The following is a 14,346-nucleotide window of genomic DNA, read 5'->3' on the forward strand; positions in this document are numbered from 1 at the left end:
ACCCTTTGATCGTCCCAGATTCGCTTCTCCAGGCCTCTGGCGCTGTTTCGTTATTGCGGGGTCGCTGGGGGCACGGGCTTGTTGTCGTAGGGTCACAGGGGGTGTAGTTTGTTATTGCAGGGGCGCGGGGGGCCGGGGGGCCGGCTTGTTGCCGTAGGGCCGCTCGGGGGAGATCAGCTCACGGCAGGTGGAAGGGTCGGGGTCTCCCCACGCTCCGTTCTGGCACTGACCCGCAGAACTTTCCGCCTTGGCGCCCAGCCCCCCTCAGCCAGGGCCGTGCCCCCTGCCATGCTGTGCCCCCGGCTCCCTGCGGCTGCCCGGACTGAGCCAGGCTGCCAGCTCCCCTCCCCGCCCTTGGCCGTGGGGAATTCCACTGGGGTGACTCACGCTCCAAACAGGGAATCCAGCCCCCCGGCCCCGGCCCCAGACGCCTTGTGCCTGGCACCTGCCAGCGCGTCCCCGCACGGAGCAGCTGGGGCAGCCGCAGGGATTCCTGGGCCCCCGGGACCAGTAGGATTATCCCCTCTCGGCTCCGGCACATCCCAGGCCGGGGAGCCCTGCCCTGCTCAGCAGCCGGGGCCAGCTCCGCAGGCCGGACACCTGCTCCCAGCACGGATCCGTCAGTGACCCGAACCAGCCGGGGCACAGCGCTCCCGGCCCAGGGGTCAGTGGCGTTCTACCCCAAAGGGGAATTTGCCCCATGACTTCAGCCCAGCTTCCCGACCAACTGGGCTGGGGCTTGGTCCTACTCCCGCCATGGCCTGGCCAGGCAGGGCCGAGTCCCCCACCCCCCAGCCTGGCCGGGACTCTCACCGGTCAGCCCCAGGCCACGAGCCTCGGTGGGGAAAGTTCCTTTGCGCTGACTGGGGTCTTGCCATGTCTCCCCGTCACTCAGCACAGCACAGGGGGCCCGGTGGGGCTGGCAGAACCCCCGGCTGACGGGAGAAGGGTTGGGGGGTGCACTGGGAGCAGGATCTCGGGGTGCTCCGGAGGCAGCGGGGGCTGGCAGAAGCTGCAGCGAGCCTGTTACCACCACAGCTCCTGTCTGCCCGAAAGAGATGACTTCTTCCTTGCTCCCGCGAGCCCGTGCTGGGCCAGGCACCCTGGGTCTACCCAAGGGGAAAGCTCCCTCCCCAGGGGCTTGGGCTAGGTGCTCGATTTCCCCTGCCCTAGTTTGCGGCTTGCTGCCAGCTTGGCGAGGGCTGCAGGTCTATTTATGGAAGGATCCTCTCTGGTTCCAGTAACCCCCTGAACTCCCAGCAAGGCAGCCGTGAGAGCTGGAGCCGGGAGGAGAAGGAGGCGCAGAGGAAGAATGCAGCCGTATTTCTGCCTTGGTCCTCTCTGGAAGCAGGCGAGGCCTCATTAATGGAGCCCATAGCAGGCGTAACGAGCTCTAGGGGCTGGAAGTAAGACACACGTGTAAAGTGGCAGGTGGGCTCAGCGGCTTGAAGGACATGGGTGCGATCTTTAAATCCTGATCGGACCCTCGTGCCAGGGAGCCCGTCATGGTGACCTGCGTCCCAGAGGTTGCAGGAGATGATTTCTAACACTACCTTCTAGCCTTAAGATCTCTGAAACAGGGAGGTCATGAGGACGAGTGGGTAGGAAGCCAGTATCAGGTAACTCAAGGAGGCTGCTCCGTGCCTCGGTTTCCCCAGGAGATGGTGTACTGGTGTGACGAAGTGACTCAACAGGGAGGGGGGAGTGTTGACCTGGGAATGTGCCCTGGGGATGGGAGACCTGAGAGCCTGTCACCTGAGCCAGGAGGGGGAGGGGGAGGTAACACCTCTGCCCAGGAATGTGAACAGAGGCTGCAGCAGGGAACCTGCTGGGTGGGTTTAGTTGGCAGTTTGGGAGGCTGGGGAGAGGAACACAGGGAACCCCAGGGCTGGGGTCTAATCTCCCTGCTCCCCCAGAAGGACGTGATTGAGGGGTCCTGGTTGTACCCACAAGCTCTGTTGTGGACTGTGTTCCTGTTGTCCAATAAACCTTCTGTTTTACTGGCTGGCTGAGAGTCTCAGTGGATCCCAGGAAGAGGGGTGCAGGGCCTGGACTCCCCCACACTCCGCGACAACTGGTGGCAGCGGTGGGATGTACTGCACCCCGTGAACGGCGCTTCCTGCAGTAAGTGACTGGGGAACAGTAAAACGAAGGGGAATTGACGGGGACCAGGCGTGCTGAAGATTCAGAGAGAGACGGTTTCGGGGGGCGGCTAACCCCTGGGAATGTGTGACCAGAGAGAAAGACTTTTGCAGTAACAGGGTCCCCCGGGGGATTGCAGCGAGCGGTCCCAGGGGCGGAGGAGTCTGCAGCTCGACCCTGGCAAAGAGGTGGTGACCTCAAGAAGGACTGGCACACTAAGGGCTTTTCCTGGAAACCGTGGGAAGCTGCCCGGCCTGCGAGTGGCCAGCAGGGAGATGTACGCTAAACGCCTTAAGAGTGACCTGGTGGAGCTGTGCAGGCAGAGGGGGCTGCGCATCGGGAGGTCCACCAAGGAACAACTGATTGCCCAGTTGGAGGAGAGGGATCGCTTGGATGACCCGATCCCTGTCCCTGAGGGGAGCCGCCCGGCAGACGCAGCGTGGGCCCCGGGGCCTGACCGGGCTGGGAGGGGTCAGACTGCTGCCGAGGACATCCCGAGACCCTTCCTACCTATGCCTGGGGGAGGGGTTGGGGGAAGCCCAGCGAATACCGAGGGCACCCTGACCCCAGCACCCAGCAGGGGATCCTCCCGGCGGAGCTCCCCATCCCTGGAGCGGAGGCGGCTGGAATGGGAGAGGGAGATGAAAATGAGGGAGCTGGAGGATCATGAAAAACAACGTCAACATGAGGAGAAACAACGTCAACCTGAGCAGGAGGAGAAGGAGAAACAACGTCAACATGAGCAGGAGGAGAAGGAGAAACAACGTCAACATGAGCAGGAGGAGAAGGAGAAACAACGTCAACATGAGCAGGAGGAGAAGGAGAGGGAGCGTCAGGAGAAGGAGAGGGAACGTCAGGAGAAGGAGAAACAAAGACAGCATGAACTGGAGCTGGCCAGGCTGAAGAGCAGTGGGGCCCCGGCTGTGGTGAATGAGGGGGGACCCAAGACTGCAAGGAACTTTGATAAGTGCTTCCTGGCCCAGCGTAAGGAGGGGGAGGACATAGATAGCTTCCTGACGGCCTTTGAGAATGCCTGTGAGCTGCACAGGGTTGACCCTGCAGACAGGCTCCAGTTTCTCACCCCCTTACTGGACCCCAAAGCCGTGGAGGTGTACAGCCGGATGACAGGGCCGGAGGCAGGGGACTATGAACTGTTCAAACAGGCCCTGCTCCGTGAGTTTGGGCTGACCCCCGAGATGTACCGGAGAAGGTTCCGGAGTCAGCGTAAAACGCCTGAGGTCACCTACCTACAACTGGCCAACCGGATGCAGGGGTATGCCCGCAAGTGGACAGCTGGGGCCCGAGCTAAAGAGGACCTGCTTGACCTAATTGTACTGGAGCAACTGTATGAACAGTGCCCTTCCGACCTGAGGCTGTGGTTGGTGGACAAAAAGCTCGAGAACCCCCAGCACGCAGGGCAGTTGGCCGACGAGTTTGTGAACAGTCGGTCAGGGGGTAGCCGGGAGGAGTCCCAAAAGAACAGGCCCCCCCCGATGCAGAGAGAGAGTCACCAGGGGGCCTCCCAGCAGGGAAATAGGGAGAACCCCCTCCCAAGGGGAACGCCTGGCGTCGGGCCCCTCCGACCCGCTCGAGGGGACCAACGTGACCTGAGCTGCTATCACTGTGGCCAGAGAGGCCACATACGGTCCCAGTGCCCTGGGCTCAGGGACAAACTGAGCAGACCCAACCTACCCAGGGTTAATTGGGTAGGGACCCAGCTGGACGAGGGGCAGACGACCCAGGAAAGGGGGCCTACCAGTTTACCACCTGCTCAGGAGGGAAGAGTACCCCAGGCCAGCTCCACCAGAGGGCTGGAGGCTCTGGACTCAGGGCGCTCAGTTTACAGGGTGGGCGCGGGGCTGTCCCTCCGGAGAGAGTGCCTTGTTCCCCTGGAGGTGGATGGGAGGAAGGTCAATGGATACTGGGATACGGGCGCGGAGGTGACGCTGGCCCGGCCCGAGGTGGTGGCCCCAGATCGGGTGGTGCCCAACACCTACCTGACCCTGACAGGGGTGGGCGGGACCCCATTTAAGGTGCCCGTGGCAAGGGTACACCTGAAATGGGGGGCCAAGGAGGGCCCCAAGGATGTGGGGGTACACCACCATTTGCCCACTGAAGTTTTGATGGGGGGAGACCTAGAGGACTGGCCAAGCAAGCCCCAGACCGCCCTGGTTGTGACCCGTAGCCAGAGCCGGCGAGGGCCACTGCTCCCTGACCTCGGGGAGGGTACCGCACCGGAGGCGCAGGACCCTACCCTGGTGGGAAGGGAGCGCCGAGGGGCACGGCTCAGAGAGGCTGAGGCCTCAGACCTGGCCACTGAGGGGGAACCGGTCCCCATCCCTTCCCCAGCTGCTGAGTTCCAGGCCGAGTTGAGGAAAGATCCCTCCTTGCGGAAGCTCAGGGACCTGGCCGACCTCAGGGTGGTACGGACCATGAGGAGAGGCTGCCAGGAGAGGTTCCTGTGGGAGAAGGGGTTCCTGTACCGAGAATGGGCTCCCACAAGGGAAGTAGAGTCCTGTGGGATCAGGAGGCAGCTGGTGGTCCCCCAGAAGTATCGCCGCAAGCTCCTGTACCTGGCCCATGACATCCCCCTCGCAGGACACCAGGGAATCCGGCGCACCCGGCAGAGGTTGCTACAGAACTTTTACTGGCCCGGGGTCTTTACCACGGTCCGGCAGTATTGCCGATCCTGTGACCCCTGTCAGAGGGTGGGGAAGGCCCGGGACAAGGGGAAAGCGGCTTTGAGACCTTTGCCCATCATAGAGGAGCCTTTCCAGAAGGTGGCCATGGACATCGTGGGGCCTCTCAGCAAGACGACCCGGTCGGGGAAGAAATACATTCTGGTGGTGGTAGATTTTGCCACCCGCTACCCCGAGGCAGTGCCCTTAGCTTCCATTGAAGCAGACACCGTGGCCGATGCGCTCCTGACCATTTTCAGCCGAGTGGGGTTCCCCAAGGAAGTCTTGACAGACCAAGGCTCCAACTTCATGTCGGCCCTGCTCCGGTGCTTGTGGGAGAAATGTGGGGTCCGGCACGACTGGGCCTCAGCTTATCACCCCCAGTCCAACGGGCTGGTGGAGAGGTTTAACGGGACGCTAAAGATGATGCTGAAAACCTTTATGAACCAGCACCCGCAGGATTGGGACAAGTACTTACCTCACCTGCTGTTCGCGTACAGGGAGGTGCCCCAGGAGTCTACCGGATTTTCGCCTTTCGAACTGTTATATGGAAGGAGGGTGAGGGGCCCCCTGGACCTGATGAGAGACGAGTGGGAGGGGAAGGCCACTCCCGATGGAGAGTCAGTGGTGGAGTATGTCCTGATCTTCCGAGAGAGACTGGCTGAACTCATGGGCCTGGCCAGGGAGAATCTGGCCAGAGCCCAGAAGAAGCAGAAGGTCTGGTATGACCACACGGCGCGGGCCCGTGCCTACGCCACCGGGGATCCGGTGATGGTTCTCATCCCTGTGAGAAAGAACAAACTACAGGCCGCCTGGGAGGGCCCTTTCAAGGTCGTCAAGCAGCTCAATGAGGTAAACTATGTGGTGGAGCTGTCGAACCGGGCGCACCACCGCCGGGTGAATATGATGATTCACATACCATGTGAATATGATGATTCACATACCATGTGAATATGATGAAGCCATATTATGCCAGGGGGAATGTGGTGTTGGCCGTGTGTGGACAGTGGGAAGAGCAGGGAGATGACCCTTTAGTAGATCTATTCCCTGGGACCAGAGCTGGTTCCCCCCTGGAAACAATCCCCCTCTCGGATCAGCTAACCCCTGCCCAGCAAGCTGAGGTCAGGGGGGTGCTGCATCCGTACCGACAGCTGTTTTCCAACCAGCCTGGACGCACTAATCTGACTGTCCACCGGGTGCAGACAGGGTCGCACCCGCCGATAAGATGCTCCCCCTTCCGAGTCACAGGGAAAACTGCTCAGGACCTGGAAAGAGAGGTCCGGGACATGCTGGCTTTGGGGGTGATCCAGCCATCGGCCAGCCCTTGGGCCTCGCCGGTGGTGCTGGTCCCCAAAAAGGACGGGTCGGTCCGGTTCTGCGTGGACTATCGGAAGCTCAATGCCATCACTGTATCTGATGCCTACCCCATGCCCAGGCCGGACGAGCTCCTAGACAAACTGGGAGGAGCTCGGTACCTTACCACCATGGACCTTACAAAGGGCTACTGGCAAGTGCCGCTGGATGCAGATGCCCGACTGAAATCGGCCTTTATCACCCCTCTGGGGCTCTATGAGTTCCTGACCCTGCCTTTCGGCCTCAAGGGAGCGCCGGCCACCTTCCAGCGCCTGGTGGACCAGCTCCTGAGGGGGATGGAGAGTTTTGCCGTGGCGTATATTGATGACATCTGTGTCTTTAGCCAGACCTGGGAGGACCACGTGTCCCAGGTTAGACAAGTGCTGGACCGACTCCAGGGGGCTGGGCTGACTGTAAAAGTGGAGAAGTGCAAGGTGGGGATGGCGGAAGTGTCTTACCTGGGCCATCGGGTGGGGAGCGGCCGCCTAAAGCCGGAACCAGCCAAGGTGGAGGTGATCAGAGACTGGCCCGCTCCCCACACCAAAAAGCAGGTCCAAGCCTTTATTGGGATGGCAGGATACTACCGAAGATTTGTGCCCCACTTTAGCGCCATAGCCACCCCCATCACTGAGCTATGCAAGAAGGGGAAGCCAGACAAGGTGGTCTGGACCGAGCAGTGCCAGGTGGCTTTCCGGGCGCTGAAGGAGGCTCTGGTCAGTGGCCCAGTTCTGGCGAACCCGGACTTTGACAAGGCCTTTGTGGTGTTCACCGACGCCTCCGACACGGGACTGGGGGCGGTGTTAATGCAGGAGGATGAAAAGGGGGAGAGACACCCCATCGTGTACCTGAGCAAGAAGTTGCTACCCCGGGAGCAACACTACGCGGCCATCGAGAAGGAGTGCCTGGCCATGGTGTGGGCCCTCAAGAAACTAGAGCCCTATCTCTTCGGGCGGCACTTCACCGTCTACACCGACCACTCTCCCCTGACCTGGCTGCACCAGATGAAAGGAGCCAACGCCAAGCTCCTGAGATGGAGCCTGCTCCTGCAGGATTACGACATGGACGTGGTCCACGTGAAGGGAAGTGCCAACCTGATAGCGGATGCGCTGTCCCGGAGAGGGGGCCCCGAACTTCCCCAGGTCACTGGTCACAGTGACCCCGCTCAGTTCAGTCTCGAAGGGGGGAGAGATGTGACGAAGTGACTCAGCAGGGAGGGGGGAGTGTTGACCTGGGAATGTGCCCTGGGGATGGGAGACCTGAGAGCCTGTCACCTGAGCCAGGAGGGGGAGGGGGAGGTAACACCTCTGCCCAGGAATGTGAACAGAGGCTGCAGCAGGGAACCTGCTGGGTGGGTTTAGTTGGCAGTTTGGGAGGCTGGGGAGAGGAACACAGGGAACCCCAGGGCTGGGGTCTAATCTCCCTGCTCCCCCAGAAGGACGTGATTGAGGGGTCCTGGTTGTACCCACAAGCTCTGTTGTGGACTGTGTTCCTGTTGTCCAATAAACCTTCTGTTTTACTGGCTGGCTGAGAGTCTCAGTGGATCCCAGGAAGAGGGGTGCAGGGCCTGGACTCCCCCACACTCCGCGACAACTGGTACCCACCTTCACACAGCGCATGCAGAGCGGTGGGTGCAGTGTGCGAGGTAAAGGGTCCCAGGGGAAGTTCTGGTTTTAGGGGGAGAAGTGGCGGGAGCGGGGATACAGAACAGGGCCAGCCCGAGAGAGAAGGAAGCGCATGGGGCCGATGGACCAGGGAATTCAAACATGTCAGATGGTGGCAGGATGCTGGGGCAGCCGCCCACGGACACTCAGCGTCCAGCCGCGCTTCGCAGACCAGATTCTTCGCGGCAGATCCAGCTCTGGCGGGGCAGCATGGACGGGATTAGGGCCGGGGCACGGAGGCACTGTCCACCCCCATCCACCCGTTCGGCGTGAGCCCGGCCTCCCCTTGCCTCCTGGAGGTTTTCTCCTGGAAGGGTCCTACAACCGTCCCTCTGCGCGCCCGAGTGTCACAAGCTGGGGGTCTGCCCAGAACCCAGCGGCCCCCAGGCACCGCCCGGGAGGGAGCCAACTGTGGTAGCAGAGAAGGGTTTCCCGGTGGCCAGGGAAGGGCAGCGTGGCAGGGATCCTCCAGGAAAGCAGAGGCCGGGTGGGGCGGAGGGCACTTAGGGGGTGGCACAGACAGGCTCACGTGGCAGACGCACCCCTGCCGCTCGGCGGGGGGCTGCGGGGCTTGCGCGGAGCTACGGGCTGCCTCGGATTTGCCCCAATAGAGCAGGCTGCACCCCCAGTACCTTTCCTAGGGATCCCCCCCCCTCGCCGCCCGCCCAACGGGGGCCTGGCCCGCGCTGGAGAAGCGCTCGCTGGGGGCATGATCTGACAGCTGCGCTTTGGCTGACCCAAGTCTAACCCATGCCAGGATTGAGGACGTGGCCCTGGGTCCTGCTCAGCCGGCAGGGCTGTGTCCCTCCGCCCCTGCCACGGTGGGGGATTAAGGCACCGGCAGCTGGGGAATCCAGCTGGGAGGACACCCCACCAGGCCTCTCCGCTTTCACCCTGGCAGCTCTCTTAGGTCACTGGGTAAAGGCTACTCAAGGCAGGGATGGCACTAAGGAGACCCGAGCGAGGCACCCATGACATGTCCGGGTCCAACAGCATGGCTGGGAGAGTGACTGGCACAGCGTGGGGGGACGGGGGACAAAGCAGGTCTGGTTCCCAGGTGGGGCCCCCAGCTGCTGGGCTGGGGAAGGTTTCCAGACCCCAGCTGCAGAGCCGGCTAACTCCAAGGGAAATTCACTTTGACAGCTGCAGGGGACAACCTGTCACGGAGTGTGGGGGAGTCCCGGCCCTGCACCCTTCTTCCTGGGATTCACTGAGACTCTCAGCCAGCCAGTAAAACAGAAGGTTTATTGGACAACAGGAACACAGTCCAAAACGGAGCTTGTGGGTACAACCAGGACCCCTCAGTCAAGCCCTTCCGGGGGAGCAGGGAGCTTAGACCCCAGCCCTGGGGTAACCTGTGTTCCTCCACCCAGCCCCAAACTGAAACTAACCCCCCCCCCCCCCCCCCCAGCAGGCTCCCTCCTGCAGCCTCTGTTCACATTCCTGGGCAGGGGTGTCACCTCCCCTTCCCCCTCCTGGCTCAGGTGACAGGCTCTCAGGTCTCCCATCCCCAGTGAAACTCCCCTGCCACATTCCCAGGTCAACGCTCCCTGCTGCATCACACAACCCCACTGCCCTTGCCCAGCGCTGGCCACATAGGCAGCGAGGGCCTGAGACTGCTCCCACTGAAATTAATGGGAATTTTGCCAAAGATTTTGGGATCAGGCCCCTAATTTCCATGGGGCATAGGAGCATCCAGACTGGGTCAGAAGAAGGGGCCAGCTGTGACGAAGCGGGACTGTTCTTAATGTTTCCTCTGAATAGTGCCTCAGTTTCCCCTAGGTAGTTCTTAAGTATCTAGGGGGTGGAGTAAGGGTGTATGATCCTTGCAGAGCCCTAGAGGGCAGGTGTGTGCAGGGGTCTGGACACAGAGAATGGCCGACACCCTGTTTCCTGGCAACTGATGGCCTGGTCCCTTCCACCCTGTGAGGTGAGAGCTGAAGGGTTGGAGAACAAAGGGATCAGGTGCCCTCCTGGCCTGGGAAAGGGACAGAGCCCAGAGCAGGAGGAACTGGAGGAAGTTTCAGTCTGGGGCTGGCTGGGGACGAGGGCAGATGGGGTTGTCTGGCTTAATGCCCCCCAAAATGGACCCAGCTGAGGGGTCCTGTTCTCTGCACCTACAAGCTCTGTGTTAGACCATGTTCCTGTCATCTAATAAACCTTCTGTTTTACTGTTTAGCTGAGTCATGTCTGACTGCGGAGTTGGGGTGCAGGACCCTCTGGCTTCCCCAGGACCCTGCCTGAGCGGACTCGCTGTGGGAAGCGCACGGAGGGGCAGAGGAGGCTGAATGCTCCGAGGTCAGAGCCAGGAAGGGGGAAGCCGGGGGAGCTGTGTGTCCTGCAGACAGGCTGCTCCCTGAGAGGAGACTCCCCAGAGTCCTGCCTGGCTTCATGGGGAGCAGCTCCAGAGCATCGCCCGGGGACTCCGTGACACCAGCTACCCCAGTATCCTGTCTTCCCACAGGGGCCAGGGCCAGGTGCTTTGGAGGCAATGAACAGAACAGGACAATTACTGAGTCATCCAGCCCGTTGGCCAGTCCCAGCTGCTGGCACTCAGAGGTTTAGGGACACCCCGCGTAGGGGTTACGCCCCTGACCAGCTTGGCTAACAGCCACCACTGGACCTGTCCTCCGTGAACTTACCAAACCGTTTTTAGACGCCAGTTACATGTCCGGCCTTCACCCGTCCCCTGGCAGCGAGTCCCACGGGCTGAACAACGCAGGCCTGGGCTCTCTCCTTACGAAGTCCCGCAAGAGACGGGGGGGCCTCTCATCCAGGCAGGTGAATCCAGCGGGTGGCTCAGCAAGCACGAAGCAGGTTGCCGGGGCACGGGGAAGGGGACAGCCCTGCGACCCCGTGTGCACACCCGAGGAGGGGTGGGGCCTAGAACCAGACTGGTCCGTAGTGTGGGGAGGGAGAGGCTGAAGGGGGGCTGCCCTGCCAGGCAGATGGGGCCTCTCCTGGTAGACAGATGAGGAATGGGGCAGCGGGGAGAAAGTCCAGCTGCAGGTGGACCATCCCATTCCCCCCGCGTACCAGGGCAGGGTCCTAGGAGTCCGCTGCTGTGGGTGGTACTGCCAGGACCGCTGCAGATCCGGGTACGTCTCCCCCTTTCCATAGCCCCGGGGGCTGAGCACACTGGGCTCGGAACGTGCAGGATGCAAAGGGCAGGGGGCAGGTCCTGGAGCTCGAACCCAGCTCCGGTGCTGGTTTCCAGCGAGACCCGGACAGAGGCTCAGTGTTGCTCGCAGCCCTCGGGCACTCGCCGTGCCAGGAGGAGAGAAGACCCTCACCCGTCTGGTGAATGTGCAGCTCCCCTACGTCCCCCCTTAAGACATTTACTTCATGCAGGTTTCAGAGTAGCAGCCGTGTCAGTCTGTAACCGCAAAAAGAACAGGAGGACTTGTGGCACCTTAGAGGCTAACAAGCTCCCCTGCCCTCCAGCAAAGCCCGAGCGAGCAAGCCCAGGGGCCTGGCAGCAAGATGCCTTCGAATTACAGCACTTACACTGCAGCCTGCTCACCATCAGTGCGGACGAGACGCCCCTGCCCCTTGCCGGTTTCCCCCAAGCTGCTCCCCCCGGGGCCAGAGCAGCTCAGTCAGATCTGGAAAGATCCCAACCGTTACCCAGCAGGTGAGAGACGTGGGAGGTGCTGGGGGCGAACCCTGCTCGGGGCAATAGAGCAGCCAGCCCTCATCTTTAATACCAGCCTTCAGCATGGCACAGCCCCGCTGCTCAGGTCAAGATGGCCTATCGCCCGCTGGGACTTGGCTCTAGCCACTGTGGGGAGCTGAGCCTCTGGGCGGGGGGACAAGGGAGACAAGGGGTTAAGCCCTTCCTGCCATTGCCGTCCTGTCCCCTCCCAACCTGACAGATCAGCAGCGACCCATGACCAAGAACATTAAACAGGCTCCTGGCGCCCAGGGCTGGGGACACGGAGTCAGCCGAGCCATCAGTCAGCACCCAGCACGAAAGTAGCAAGTGTCCTTCCCTCGTGGTGCCAGGTGCGACTGTACCTACACGGCCGCCCCCTGCCCCGGCGCCCTCCCTGCAAATGGCTGGATTAGCAGAGGCTGCAGCCGTCCTCGCCCGCACATTGGCGCAGCTCAGAGGGGAGGCTCCCCGCAGAAAGAGAGCGGGTCACCGAGCAGGGCAAAGACCGGGGAGAAAATGGGGGGCGGGGGGTTGGTTCTGAGGCCCCGAGCAGCACTGGGCTCCCTTGGGCTAGGAGGGGTTTGGGCTGAGACAGGAGAAAGGAACAGGAGGAACCGTCCCACTGTCTGATGGAAGATCAGTCGCTGGCTGGAGCGCGCACCCTGCCGAACAAATCAGGCAGCGCAGCTCGGGTGTTAAAGTTTAATGGAGGGCCTTGGCAAAAGGCAGATAAAAAGGCCCCAACCGAGGAGATGGGGCCTCCCGGAACCGCACTGGCCTCAGAGAGCAGGGGGCAGCTGCAATCCTTCTTTGGGCATGTACCGTATATGGCCCCATCTCCACCCCAACACCGCCCAGTGCTAACGGCTCACCGCCATGTGATGGCCCTCGGGTTCTCTCACCAGACAAACACCAAAGCATTGGCCCGGGTAGGGACCAGAGCCAAGAGGCCATCTACACTACTGAGTGCAACAATGTTTGTAAGGGGCAGGAGACAAGCCTGTTGGGCTGGGCTCCCCTGCCTGCCTTGCGTTTACAGTGTAACGGGGCCCGAGCAGGGTCTCCGCGGAGCAGCAGCTGCTGCTAGCGGCTACTGCAGTGACAACTCCCTGATTTCGAACGCCCCCCTTGGCCCCCCTCGGGGACCAGGGTCAGGCTGGGGAGTGGAGGGGGGAGGTTTGCTAAGAGTTCAGGGGCTGCTCTTGTAGGGCCGACGCACATGGATTAAAAAGACCCCAAAGTCTTCTCCTTCCGGAAGAGAAACGTAGGAATGGAGCCTGAGGGCCAGCTGCAGCGCCTGGCAAGGCTGAGTTGGGGGTCACAAGCCACGATTGGTGGCTAGCAGGAATTCAGCCCTGCCGGGCTACCAGGGCTCGGGAGACACTAGCCTGCGATAACCATACAAGCGAGAGCTCAGCCTGGTCAAAGCACACGTACCCCCGCCCCTTTGCTCGGTAGCCCCGGCTGAGCCTCCGGCCCCTCCCCGCGAGGGCACTTGGCAGTGGAGAGGCACTTGCAGATCTGCAGTCCCCCCGTGCTAAGGGACAAACCTGCCTTCTCAAGGCTTCGGTGCCTGAACGTTTCTTTTGTTTTTAAAAACTATACGTTGAGCATCTAACCCTTTGGCCGAGTAATAATCCCTCTCCAAAAATACCCTCTGGCCCGTGCGCGGCCCACGAGTCGCCCCCGACTCGCCAGCCTCCAGCGCCAGCCTCTTCCTTTGAGGTAGGTTTGTGCGGCCCCCCGCCAGGGCGAGGGGCCCTTGGCTCTCGGTCACATGACCAAGGCGGAGTCAGACAGGTGGCTCTGTGTCCGCGGGAGGACGGGTTTCTTGATGGCTCCACCGGCATATCTGATCAGAGGTAAACTCTGTGGGCAAGCGCTGGGCTCCGGGGACTTGGGAACTTCCTCGGCATCTCTCAGAAGAGGTTTGCTGCAGGAAAAGGGAACATCAGGCCGCTTAGTGCCTGGGGACACGGAGCTCCGGAGAAAGGGATGCTTCGAACGCTCTGATCCGCCCGCGCCCCCAAACGTCCCAGCCACGCCCCCTTGGGGCAGCGGCAGCAGGCGCGGCCTGGCAGGCTTTGGCGTCAGTCCCCGGCTCGCTGCGGGGGGCAAGAGGCAGACGCAGGAGCACCCAGGATGACGGGACAGCTCCGCTCGTTACAAAGCGGCTGCGGAAGTTAGTGTGCCCTGCACCCCTGACCAGCTCCCCAGGGCTGGGCAAGCTCCCGCCACGCCCACTCCAGTGCCATGGGCGGGGTGCCCAGAACCCAGGAGACGCACGTGGGCGCGTCAGCCTAGCCCGACGGCTCCTTCGAAAGCCAAGGCATGGTGGGCAGCCCCTCATCCCGCCCCAGTGCAGCTCTGCCATCCGTCCGAGCTCCTTCCCAGTAGGGCAGCCCCAAGGCCAGGTACGCCCGCCCCTCCCCACAGGCCCTGGCTGCAGCCACTGGGGACACGCCCCGGGACTCACCTGAACTGGCCCGATTCCAGTTTGCAGAAGCCATTCAGGTGGCTGTCACTCTTGGGGAAGAGGTGGGGCCTTGGCAGTGACCACTAGGAGGGGAGAAGAATGGTAATGGCAGAATTCCCCTGCTCAGGGCAGAGACGGAGTCAGGGAAAGTGGTTTAAAAGGCGCCTTTCACACGCTGCAATCGCCGGATCGCACCAGAGCCCGTCGCTTCCTCAGCCTCAGAGCTAGAACCGACCCGACGGGTCCCGCGGTGTCCCCCGGAGGTGGACGGGGAGAAGGGAGTTCGGTGGAACATCTAACGGGGCCTGGAGGCTGAGGGCCATGGCTCTGCACGACAGGCAGGCGGATGCGTTCTGCTTGCAGCTTGACCCGTGAAAGCTG

General features: G+C 61.9%; 2 protein-coding genes across 5 annotated transcripts in view; one reads left to right on the forward strand and one right to left on the reverse strand.

The window, feature by feature from the left end:
- ARPC2 (actin related protein 2/3 complex subunit 2) overlaps positions 1-14,346 on the forward strand; it is a 308,635-nt gene that overhangs the window by 20,364 nt on the left and 273,925 nt on the right. The window lies entirely within an intron of this gene.
- TTLL4 (tubulin tyrosine ligase like 4) overlaps positions 12,178-14,346 on the reverse strand; it is a 49,085-nt gene continuing 46,916 nt past the window's right edge. For all 3 annotated transcript variants that reach the window (XM_075117690.1, XM_048868679.2, XM_048868678.2), the window contains 2 exons: positions 13,966-14,048; positions 12,178-13,422 (listed from right to left, as the gene is read on the reverse strand). In XM_075117690.1, the coding sequence (XP_074973791.1) occupies positions 13,263-13,422; positions 13,966-14,048 (243 nt within the window). In that variant the 3' untranslated portion in view covers positions 12,178-13,262. The remainder of the gene's footprint in view (positions 13,423-13,965; positions 14,049-14,346) is intronic.

This window comes from Caretta caretta, chromosome 11 (genome assembly GCF_965140235.1).
Source record: "Caretta caretta isolate rCarCar2 chromosome 11, rCarCar1.hap1, whole genome shotgun sequence".
Taxonomy (NCBI): Eukaryota; Metazoa; Chordata; order Testudines; family Cheloniidae; genus Caretta; species Caretta caretta.